The 11,752-nt window shown below is 53.4% G+C and overlaps 2 protein-coding genes and 1 non-coding gene across 3 annotated transcripts; 2 read left to right on the top strand and 1 right to left on the bottom strand.

The window, feature by feature from the left end:
- The first annotated feature begins 33 nt into the window (after positions 1–33).
- TRNAR-UCU (transfer RNA arginine (anticodon UCU)) lies at positions 34–122 on the top strand. The gene is given in 2 exon segments: positions 34–70; positions 87–122. It is a non-coding gene; the product is annotated as a tRNA-Arg (tRNA).
- A 999-nt stretch (positions 123–1,121) lies between these two features.
- COQ4 (coenzyme Q4) lies at positions 1,122–6,613 on the bottom strand. The gene is made up of 7 exons (XM_058853818.1): positions 6,460–6,613; positions 6,197–6,372; positions 5,666–5,762; positions 4,004–4,106; positions 3,762–3,891; positions 2,869–2,962; positions 1,122–2,317 (listed from the first exon to the last, which is right to left on the bottom strand). Exons 1-7 carry the CDS (start codon positions 6,594–6,596, stop codon positions 2,155–2,157), a joined length of 900 nt encoding a protein of 299 aa, XP_058709801.1. The 5' UTR covers positions 6,597–6,613; the 3' UTR covers positions 1,122–2,154.
- On the top strand, positions 6,551–10,902 carry TRUB2 (TruB pseudouridine synthase family member 2). Its single transcript, XM_058853817.1, has 8 exons — positions 6,551–6,703; positions 6,957–7,085; positions 7,183–7,257; positions 7,783–7,844; positions 8,161–8,242; positions 8,767–8,839; positions 9,294–9,430; positions 10,029–10,902. The coding sequence occupies exons 1-8, from the start codon at positions 6,595–6,597 to the stop codon at positions 10,325–10,327; spliced, it is 966 nt and encodes a 321-aa protein (XP_058709800.1). The 5' UTR covers positions 6,551–6,594; the 3' UTR covers positions 10,328–10,902.
- Positions 10,903–11,752: the final 850 nt, after the last annotated feature.

Below are 11,752 nucleotides of genomic sequence, written 5' to 3'. Positions count from 1 at the left end.
GAAGAGGCGGTGAGGGCGGCGCGCCAGAGCGAGGGCTCTGTGGCGCAATGGATAGCGCATTGGACTTCTAGCGTGTGACGGGAGTCATTCAAAGGTTGTGGGTTCGAGTCCCACCAGAGTCGCATTTTGCCGCCGGGGCGCGGCGATCGCTCTCGGGGCTCGGCGGCTGCGTCGGGCCGGGGGCACCCGCGGCCGCCCCCGGGCGCTGCCGCCGCGCAGGGCCCGCCCGTCCCCGGGACAGCGCGGAGGGCGAGACCCGTTTTGGGAGCGGGGTCAGGGGCGGCCCGGGCAGCGGGGAAAACCCGGCCCCAGCCGGGAAAAACCCGGCCCCAGCGGGGAGCGTGCCCAGACACCCGTCCCAGCACGTCAGGAGTTACTGTTAAGGGCATGGTGGAGCTGCCGCTTGCCCACAGCGAATATATCCTCTCCAAAAAAAGCATTTTCATTTTTCATTTCTGGTGTCTGCCCTCTCCACATCACCCTCTGCTTCCTCTACCGCCTTCTTTCCGCAGGCTCCTCAAGCGCTGGCTGCAGGAACAGGAGCCACAGAGACTGTCACTTGATCCGGCTGAGCAGATGCCGTTTAAAATTACACGATGTGCCATTTCTGTAGTGCTGGCACCAGCCCACTGAGCCACACGTGGCTGTGCGAAGGCGGCACCACCAACACTGACAGCCCGGACACTTCAAGGCCTCATTAAATAACCCAAAATGCAGCAAAAGCCTCCCTCACGGCCGTCATTTCCCACGTTTCCTTGACTGCTGCTCCCAGTTCTTGGTAGCAAAATCTTTGCTGCCCTTTGGTTTATCCACCCCAAGGCTCTGACATTTCTGGGTCATTTTAGAGGCAAATGTTTCTTTCATCTCGACCATTGCACTAGGACAACCCACACTGTGTGTTTTTCTGGCAGCTAAAGGATGTATTTATATGCTTTTAGTAAACGCTTGAAATAACTATGGGGGGCAAGGGAGGATTTGGAGGAAAAACCCAAAGTCTGGCTTGCAGGGTGACTGAGAAGTCAGAAAAAGGGAGTCTGGGCTGGAGCCAAAAAGGGGTGAGGTTTCACATCAGATCTGCAGCTCAGAAGGGGAGATGGGGCAAAAGGACAGGGGGAATGAACTGCAGGCCCTGATGTGGATTTTATTAAACAAGAAGAAATTCCAACAGCAAACACACATGAACAAAGAGCCCCTGGCCTCGTGGCTCTTTGCCATCACATCCAGAAACTCAGCTCCCTGGCAGTCTGGAGCACAGTTTAATTAACCTAGACAGCAATCAGCTCCCAGACACAGCAGCAGCAGCCGCTGTTTCTGCACTCACTGGATTCAATCCCATAATCCCAACGGTGTCATTTTGTTGCCCTAGGAAGGGATGATTCCTACTGAACAGCCAGCAAAATTATGAGGACTTCATCATTTTTGATGGGGAGGGACTACAGGGAGACACAGCAGATTGGGATCAGCTCTCAAAACAGCCAGTCCAGGAGGGAAAATATCCAGAGGTATTTCCCTGCCTGCCCTGTGGGCACACAATCACACACTGCCTGGTCTCTGAGGCAGGAAGTGAGGCACATCCAATATGACCCAACAGGAGACTAGTTAGGCACTAATATAAAATGGGATTTCACCACTGCACGCACCAAACCTGCCCCTGCGCTCCTCTGGAAATCACGGGTTTAGCTCCAGCGCAGGGCAGCCACAAGATTTGAAGCCTCGATCTTCCCAGGATGGGAAGGGTGGGAGGAAGGATTTAGCTGCACAGCCCTGGTGCTGCAGAAGGCCAAGGCATCAGTTTGCTGCAATGTGCTCCCTCCCCATCCCAGCATTTGGGAGCGCCAGTACCAAAATGCTGCTGCTGGGAGACCTGAGCAGCCAGACCAGCTGGCAAAGGCACATCTGACCCTGACATCCCACAAACAAAATCACAAACAGCAAAAAAGGTCGAGTTCTTGTCACAGCACAGGGAGGTGCCAGTTGGCCCCTACCAACAGGTTGGTGCCAGCTCTTGGCAGGAGGAAACACAGCCCTCGGGTCCGTGGTGGCAGAGCTACAGCCACGCTGTGCCCCCGGGCAGGGCAGGAGGATGAGGAGCGCGGCTGGGGCCGGCTGCTGGCTGCCAACAGGGATCCCCTGGGCCCTTCCTGACATGAGCCCTCACACTGGCACGGCTGGGGGTGGGAAGATGCCGAGCTCCTCCCGCAGGGACTCCACTGGCTGCTCCCAGCGCTGCTCGTAGTAGATGTTCAGGACACAGCTGGAGTTGAGCCCGCTCCGAATCGCCCAGGGAACCAGCTCGGTGGCCAGGACCTGCAGCTTTCTGGAACAAACGATACAGGTGGTGGCACTGTTGATATCCACATTTTGTTAATTTCCTCCTCCAAGTCCCCATTGAAGGCTGATGCCAAGCCCATGCATCCCATATATCTCTCTAACTTCCTGGCATCCCCTCTGCTTAACTCACAGGGGAAACTGAGGCACAGAAGATGGTGTGCCAGGAAGGCTACAGTCAGCACCAACCTAAGGCCAGAACTCAGGTTCTGCAACTGCTGGGCCACCAAAACAGATGCACTGGGGCAGGGAACAGCTGCCAGTGTGGTGAGGTCCTGCTGGCCCTCAACACATGCCCATCCAAGGCCTGGGAATTGCTCCTGCCTGGCACAGGGGAGCTGGTGTTGAATGCAGATTAAGCATCAGGTTCTGCTTCAGTGACAAGACAAAGTTGTCACCACTTCCTTGGGATGTGGGGACAGCAGTAGGCTCATGGAGGGATCCGTGGCTGACTCCCCCCTGCAGCAGTGTCCCCTCTTTGTCCCCAGTGGAAAGTGCCACACTGGCTGGGTGTAGCCAGGGCAGAGACTGGGCACCTACCGTGTGCTGAGCCGGACCGGGCCAAACGCTGCTCCCAGGACACACATGGGCAGCCCCGTCTGGATGGCTTCAAACCACTTCACCACCACCTCACCTGGGAGGGAGCAGGGAGGTTGTGAGCAGACAGAGCACCTGGATCAAGGGCCAGCCAGGGCTGCGAGGCTCCTCAGCACAGGCTGTACATCTGCCCTTCCCAAGGATGGCTACTTGGGAATGCTTCCTAAGCCTGGCCATGGCCTCATCCTGTGCCAGGATCGGCCTTGTCACACACCACTCACCCACCCCAGAGGGATGGCATCCCACAAGCCCTGGGAGCCTGGGGAACACGTCCCAGGCAGTCCAACTCCCTGCAGACCTCAGCAGTGCAGTGCCAAGGCCCCATGCTCCATGTGGCTCTCCTGGTCTCCCAGCACAGGCCTTTTACAAAACTGCCTGGACTCGGGCAAAGCCTGCAGAGGAGACCAGTCATGCTGGTTCCCACAGGCACCCACAAGGCTGCACTTGTGACTTGCTATTGAGTCAGACACAAAACGAGGGCAGAGGACACAGAGACGTGCAGATAAGGAGTAACCAGGAATTCCCTTCTGTCTTCACAGAGAGCTTGCAAAACATCTCTCTCTCCTTGCCACCCTCCCTGCCAGGCAGAAACCACCCATCTGCCTGTGCCCAGGGCTTGGGCAGAGCATCTCTCAACAGGGAAAAGGTGACATCTCATGGCCTTTCGGTCACCACAGAGCCAGTGATGTAGGACAGTGATGGTGCAGAATCCCCACACACTGACCCAGGTTGAGGATCAGGGAGTCTGGCTGGCCCAGCCTGCTCCATTTTTGGGGGGGAACCAAGCACAATTGGTGGGTTTGGCAGTGCAGCTCCCTGAGCCCGCTGCTGCTCACCCAGCATGTTGGTTGGCATGCCCAGGAGGGTGTGCATCAGGTCATGGACTTCCCGGTACCGCTGGATCACGTATGCCAGCTCTTCATCATCAACAAACTTGGGTGGCATCCGGGTGTCTGGAGAAACCTTCTGCAACTCCAAAGAGGTCCAACTCAATTCCATGTCTGAACCTCACCTGTGCTCCCAGCACAGGGATCAGCCACCAGCTAGAAATCTGCACCCCATGAAACCCCACACTCACATTGTCCTCCAAGAACCGGACATACTCCCGGCCCAGTGAGCCATCCGGCAGCCCCTGCAGCCTGGCCATGTCCAGGGTGGAGAGACGGATGCGAGGCCGTTCCCTGGAAGCAAAACACAGGCCAGTGAGACTCCCAGTGAAACCCACAGCAGCCAGTCCTGGAGAAAAAGAGCCCTTGGAAACCCCCACTCCTGCCTCTGCCTATCCTTGCTATTTCCCTGTGCAGATCCTAACTGCTCACTGCAGGGACAGCACTGTCTGCACCTCTGTTGTGGAGGCTGGGACACAAATTGCTTAAAGGATATACCTGAAGCCTTGGCAATAAAAGGGCTTTTATCTTGTGCACTTGTAACAGCTCTGGTGAGAAAAACACTGGTGTCTTCTGCACAGTGCTGCTGTGTAGGCTGCCAGCCAGGCACAGCCCCCAGCAGCAGCCAACACTGCAGAGCAGAGCAATTTAGTGCCCCTGCAAAGCAGCCAGAGCTTCAAACAAACAACCCCAAAGAGAAGAAGGAATTTGTTGTAAACACAGGTTTAATTTCAATCCTGCTCAGGCTTTCACCACCAGCCACATGGCAGCCACACAGAGAAAGGTCTCCTCTACAGGTTGTTGGCAAACAGGTGCCTCACAGCTTTGGAAGTAAACAAAAGCCCTTTTATTTCCATTCACGGGGTAAACTCTTCCCATGATAAAAGCCCCACAGTGGATCCAGGACCTGCTCAGCTCCTAGACTGGAGGTGCCAGGAAGATAAGCAGCACTGGCACCAGCTTCACATTGGCTGTAGATATTTCCTTGTGTATTTGTTGTCAAAGGGACCTCAGCAGCTTGGGGGATAAAAACAAAAATACCTGTGTGCCTAATTCAGACCCCTGAAAATCCCTGCAATATCACAGGGCAAGGAGCAGGCGGGTATGTCCCTTCCCAGTCCTCTGCTTGGGCAGTTTTTCTGGGATTCAGCCCCATCCCAGTGCTCTGGATGTTTTACCAAGCCAACTTCCCAAGCCAGGATGAGGTTGGTCTGCACAAACATGTGGCAAAAGGCAACTTTTCTCAAGTTGCTATGTGACACAAGCAGCGGGTGTGACACACAACAGGGAACAGGGAGAAGGCAAACAAACATACAGTGAGAGCTTGGTTAATAAGAGAAATCCCTCCTGGTCCTCAGCCTTGCTGCACTCAACAAGTCCTTGCAGACATGGAAGCAGAAGTGATGGAGTCGTAAAGAAGAAAACAACAGAACCCTCATTTCAGCTTGAGCCAGGAAAAAAAATGGAAGCCTAAGGAGGAGGCAGACCAGCAGAGACAAAGTCTCCAATGCAAGAAAATGCAGCAGCAGGCAGGGAAGAAACCCAGGGATGTAGTGTGTTCTCATCACTGCTCAGCATCCACATCCATGAGTTTCTCCCCTGTGCCTGCTGTTGCATCTTGTGGTGTTGGCAGCTGCCAGTTCCAGCAGCAAAGCAGAACAGACAGGCAAGTAGTGCCTGCCCTTAGACGTGTCACAGGGCTCCTGTGAACATTAAAAATAAAGTTAGCCTGGAGGGCTAGAGCTAACAAAACACTGGTGCTGCTTCCAAGCAGGGCCAAGGAACCCGCTTGGCCTCTTGTCTGCCTCCCCACCACAAACCACGCAGTCAGGGTGGGAGGGATGGGGACGCACTGGAGGATGCGGTAACCTTCAGGGTGGTTTTTCATCTTGTCTCGCAGGTTTGGCAGGGCCAGGCAGCCCGTGGTCTCCCCAAGGACTGCCACCATGTCTGAAAAAGAGACCAGAGAGTGACCCAAGAGCTATTTTCGCAACACCCAGCTATCCTTGGTTGGCAGGTGAGGAAATAGGCCAATGAACCCATTGGACCAGGAGCAGGCTGGAAGCCTGTGGCAAAGTGGGGACTCCATAAACCACAGATCTTCAGCTTCAGGACTACTCTGCCCTGGTGTCACCCACATGAACCTTCCTGGGAGTGGGATGGTGGAGCAGGCATGAAGCCTGGGGGACTCTGGAAAAATAGACCGGTCCGGGTGGCATCACAAGGGGTCACACTGGGGTGTGTTTGGGTTTCCTCACTCCCTGTCCTTCACAGCCTCCTGCGCCGGCTCAGTTCTAGTCTCAGCTAGCCCCAGACTCTCCTATGAAGCTAGGGAGCGGGGTTTTCTGGACGCGGCTGTCAGGCGCTCCCCTCGCCGGCCTTACCGTGTCTGTAGGGGTCACAGAGCGCCATGACCGCGGAGCCGGCGGCCAGCAGCGCCTTCTGCAGCGGGCTGGTGGGGATGTGCCCGGGGTACAGCTGCTGCCACCCTTCCATCTCCTCCTCCTCCTCCCCGCCGCGTCCATCCCGGCCCCGCGGCTCGCTGTGGCTCGGCCGGGCTCTGCCTGCGGGGAGCAGCGGGTAAGGGACCGGAGCGGCCCGGCTGAGGGGCTGCTCCGGGCGCTCCAGGGGCTGCGGAGGGAGGCACTTGCCTGGGGAAGCGGGACCCCCCCGGTGCAGCGGGACCCCCGCCCGCGCCGCCCGCAGCAGCAGCTGCCGCATCCCCGGTGCCGGCCCCGCCGCTGCCCCGGAAGCGCCCGGCGCGGGGCGGGGCGGGGTGGCCATGGCGGCGGCCGGGCTGGCCGGGCTGGCCGGGCTGTTCGCCGTGTACAAGCCGGCGGGGGTGGCGTGGAGCCGCGTCCGGGAGGCGGTGGAGACGCGGCTGCTGCGCGGTGAGCGCGGGCGGCGGGACCCCCTAACCAGTCCCATCCCCAGGGGCTACCGGTGGGGCCCATCCCATCCCCATCCCGTCTCCATCCCATCCCCATCCCGTCTCCATCCCATCCCCATCCCGTCCCCATCCCCTCCTCATCCTCATCCCCATCCCCTCCTCATCCTCATCCCCATCCCCTCCTCATCCTCATCCCGTCCCATCCCCGGGGTTCTCCGGTCGCCCCTGACCCCTCCGCCCCGTTTCTCTTCCAGAGCTGAACGCCGCACCGGGCCGCCCCCCGCGGCAGCGAGTCCGCTTTCTGCCGGCCCCGGCCCCGGGCGGCGGCGGGGCCCTGGAGCTGGTGGCTGCCAGGGTGCCGGTGCTGGCCGACCACCCTCTCGGTAAGGGCACGGCGGGGCTTGGGCCGGGAGAAACCGGGGGCCGGTGGGAGCCCCGGGCAGGCGCTGCGGACCGGCTCCATCACTGTCTCCGTTGCAGTCTTAGGCCCGCGGTTCAGGAAGCTGAAGATCGGAGCAGGTCACCGGCTGGATGTGAAAGCCTCGGGAGTCTTCGGTGGGTCTCGTCCCGGAGCAGCCCCGTGTTCTGCTGTCTGCAAAGTGATGGGTTTCCATGCAGGGGAGAAGGGTGGATGCATGGCCATTGCTCTTCAGCAGCCCCTGGGTCTCACAGCCCCACTGGGAGTTTAAAGTACTAAAACACAGAAGAAATGTCCCAGGAAGCCACTGGCAGAGCTGGATGGGAGAGACCCAGGCACATGGTGTTTTGCTGGGGGACGCTAATTCCCATGTCTGCTCCTCCACCTGGACTGGCTTCGCTGTGGCTGGCACTGCTGAGCATTTGCCCTGGGTGCCCAGGTGGAAAGTTCTGGGAAAATCCCAGAGCTCTGGTTACAGCCCTTTACAGGATTTTCATGCCAGACAATAATCTGGGGGTCTGATTGCACTGCTCAGGCATGATTCCTGAGGGGATACAGCCCAGTCCAGGGGGCAAGAGTGGTGTGCGTGTTCAGTGCTGTGTAAATGCACATCAGTGACTTTTTGTGAGGCTGAATAACAAGTTCCCCATTTTCTGTTTCAGTGCTTGGTATCGGCCATGGGAACAAGCTGCTCACTGATCTCTATAACTGCCACCTGACCAAGGTAGGTGCTGGTCCTGCGTGGGCCACGGAGCCCCAGAGCGCCATTGCACTCTGGTCCTGCCCCAGTGCCCCAGAACAGCCTTGTGATGCTGATTTTGCACTTAAGTCTCAAACCTACCAATGCTTCTGTGAGCTTTTCAGAGTTCAGAGTTTCATCCTTCACATGAGCATCCACCTGTGGCTTTTTGAGCAGAGGATGCTGCTGTCTTTTTGTGCAAAACTCTCATAGCCTGCACTTTTAGCAGTTGCATTCAATACTGCTACTCAATTGCTTGGAGCATTTTTTTGATAATTTGCACTCTTTGTCCTTCTTCCAGGTTTATACTGTTGGTGGGCTTTTTGGTAAAGCCACTGATGACTTCTCAGACACAGGGAATTTAGTAGAGAAGACAACATTTGGTAAGAAACTGATGTGGTTTGTTGGGTTTTTTTAAACAGAACACCAAACAGCAGATTAACTGCAAAGCATTTAATCAGGTAAATTGCACAATGACAAAAGCCACATCTTGAATGTCTTCTAGTCCTTGTTGATGTTGTAGTTCTCGTGTTCTAAATCTAACCACAATATATACAAAGCCAGTGTGAATGTTGGTCACGGTGGTTGCTACTGGGTTGGTCAGGACCCAGATCTCCCTGTGAATCACACTTGGAGATAGTAGTTAGGGAGATTTTATTAAATGAAAACATACAATAAGAAAACTGGAGCATCAACATTTTGGAATCAGTAAAGCAAAATATCTTTTCCCTTTGCAGTCCAGCTCTGTAGAGCCAGGGGAAGTGACCTTGCAAAGGCCACCCCTCAGCTCTCATCAGCCCCTTTTGATGTGCCTGCTTGAGGGACGCCAATACCTCAGTGGCACTTCTCAGCCTTTCCAGTTTCTGGATGGATAATTGAGACTTTGTTTCTGCCTTAATATTTGCAGATCATATCACAAGGGAGAAGCTGGAGCGGATTCTTGCTGTCATTCAAGGGACAAATCAAAAGGCCCTGCTGATGTGCGTATCCACCGGGGAAATGAGCTGATCTGATCCCAGTAGCATTTGCTGGTCTTCAAAACAAATGAGAGGATTTTGTTTCCAATAATCAAAGTCTTTAGAGACTGGAGTGCTACCAAGGGGCAGAGAGGAGTTACACTGAGTGCTCTGTGCTTTGCTGAGAGGTTGCAGTTAAGTCTTCCTTGTATCCCAAAATCTCCAGTCTGCTGGTTTAGGTCCAATCTGCTATATTAGGGCTGACAAAAATAACTTGTAGACATGACTAAGTACCTCCCTCCCAAACTGTGCTACACTATTGACAGTACATACACTACTAAAATATATGCAAAAACTCCATGGATAGTTTCAAGAATAAATATTGCATCTCTGTTTTATTTGGGATGGACACATATTTTGAATCTCTTTGGAGAGAAGTTCTAAATGTCTCTGCTGCTCTTTTTTTTTTTTTTCCTAGGTATTCTAACATTGATATGAAAACACAAGAGGCATATGAGCTGGCTGTCAAAGGGTTGATTCGCCCCATGGGAAAAAGCCCCCCAATAATCACAGCAGTCCGATGCATACAGTTTGCACTTCCAGAATTCCAGCTAGGTAGGACTGGCACAGAATGTACTGGGGAGCTCTGAGTATGTATTATGGCAAATAAGTTGGTAAACTTCATTTTCTTACTCATTATTTAATGCAAAATGAGTTGATGGGAATTTCTTCTCGACTTGTAATTTCTCTAGTAAATCCAGCTGGCTCATAACTTTCTCCTTGCCAGTTCACATCTAAACCCAAGGCTGGAAAATTTGCATCATGAATACCTATGGGGGAAATTCTTCTTAGCTCAATGTTTCAGTGTAATGCATTTCAGTGCTGGGTTTTGGGTTTTTTAAAAGTGCGGTCTGTTTTCCTGTAGCCAGTACCCCTTCCCTCACAAATTGTCTTATTAAAAAAGGTGCCTTTTTATCTCCTTTGAAATACCTAAATTTCTACATTACTCTTCTATATCTATAGGTTTGCTTTCTAAAGTATTCACTTTGGAAGGGTGTGGAACACCCTGCAGTATTCCAGAAAAATCATACCATGCTCTTAGTGTCTTCTGCCAAACCAGTTCTTTTAGCATAACTGCGAGTGATGTCTGGATTTACAATGTCAGAGCTTGTGTGAAAGCTTTGCTTCTGAAAGAATGTCTCTGTCCTCCTAGAAATCCATTGCTTGCACGAGACTCAGCAGTACCTCCGGAAGCTGGTTCATGAGATTGGTCTGGAGCTGAAATCATCTGCTGTGTGCACACAAGTGCGGAGAATACGCGACGGGGTTTTCACGGTGGACGACGCTCTCCCGAGAACCCAGTGGAACCTGCAGAGCATCCAGGAGGCAATTCGGAACTGTCAGCTCAAAGTGGAAACAGAGCTGGAGAAAACCCTGGGACATGGGGAGAACAGTCCTCTTCATCAGCTTGGTGGGGACATGGCCGAGCATGCTCGGCAGGAGCGTCCATGAGCAATCCCTGCAGCACAATACGGCAGCGACGTGCCAGCAACATGATGGACAGCAGAAGGGAAGAGGTTAATTGCAGTTCACTTCCACCCTTTCCTGGAGATGACTTTTATCAGAGGCCTTATTTTCTTCAGTGACAGGCTGTATCATTTTTTTCAAAGCATCACAAACAGTTCATTAACAGGAAGTTGCTGTGCCAAAATTCCTGTTGATTTTGAGAACATTAGGTTGCTAAGGGATATAAAAACCCATTCCTGAATTGTTTAGCAGCAGGAAGTAGTGTCTTAGAAAGCTGTATTCCCTTGACTGCACAGATTTGTTCTTTGCAACTGGCAGCATAACTTATCTGCTGTATGGATTTTATTTTCCCTGTGTTCTCCTGGAATGTTTTCTTTCCATTAGCCCTGCTCTCAGACACATGAGAGCTCAAAATTGGGCTCAATGAGGGGTGTTGAGGAGAAAGCACAGCTTACCCAAAGCAATGCAAGGAAATGGTTTTATCCAGAGTAGGCATATGATGAAAAGTGGTTTATAATGGGGACTAATGCACAGGATACACAAAAAATAAAACTGAAAATGACCTAACGGGAAGAGGGTGGTTCTCTCAGTACTCATCTTTGTACATTGACCCATAAAAAACCCAGCAAGTGCTACTTTATTTTATCCGTTTTTTTCCTGAAGAGCCAAGGGTGTTCAGTGGTCTCTGGTATCCTCCTCTGCAGCAGCTCCTTGCAGACAGCAGGTCCTGCCCATTGCTGAAACTATAAACTCTGTGATACCATTTGGTCTCTGTCAGCTCGTTATAGCTGGGTCTGACTTTGCAGAAACACTTTCTAAATTTAAGGTAAAAATCTGGATTTACACTTACCATTATTGCACTCAGTGATTTTCCAGTTATATACTTAGTGAGTTTGGAGATTTATTTATGGAAAGCAGATTTGTTCTGTTCCTCTCCTGGACTTGGACAAAGACCAGCATATTTCATCCTCCAGGTGACAGCCATAAAAGTAAAGAGGGAGTTGCTGCCTCTGGGAGAGGCAGTCACAGGGGCCATGATGAAGTGCCTCAGTGGCAGCATGCAGTCCTGTCCCGAAGCATCCCTGGAGTCCTTAACTTAGTCCCTGGAATCTTTCAGTTCTGGCTTCCTCTGGGCTGCACAGAGTAGCCACAACAGCCCTGGAATGTGGAACGCAGCTGCCACCACCTGGCAAAGCCATCGTGCTAGCAGCAGGGATTCCCCAAGTACTCTGTGCCCTGTCCTTGGGTTGTTCTCATCCTCCATGGACAAGGGACTTGGATCAGGGGACCTTCCCCGGACACTTGCCCAGTGCTACCTGAAGCGTAAACCCAGCCCTGCAGCCGCAAGCAGGACACTTGCACAGCTACAGCTGCCAAGTTTGAACCCCAGTGCTCCTACATAGTGGGGAA

This window comes from Poecile atricapillus, chromosome 20, assembly GCF_030490865.1.
Source record: "Poecile atricapillus isolate bPoeAtr1 chromosome 20, bPoeAtr1.hap1, whole genome shotgun sequence".
Lineage (NCBI taxonomy): Eukaryota > Metazoa > Chordata > Aves > Passeriformes > Paridae > Poecile > Poecile atricapillus.
Note: the sequence above shows the minus strand (reverse complement) of the source record. Positions and strands in the feature narration are given on the sequence as shown.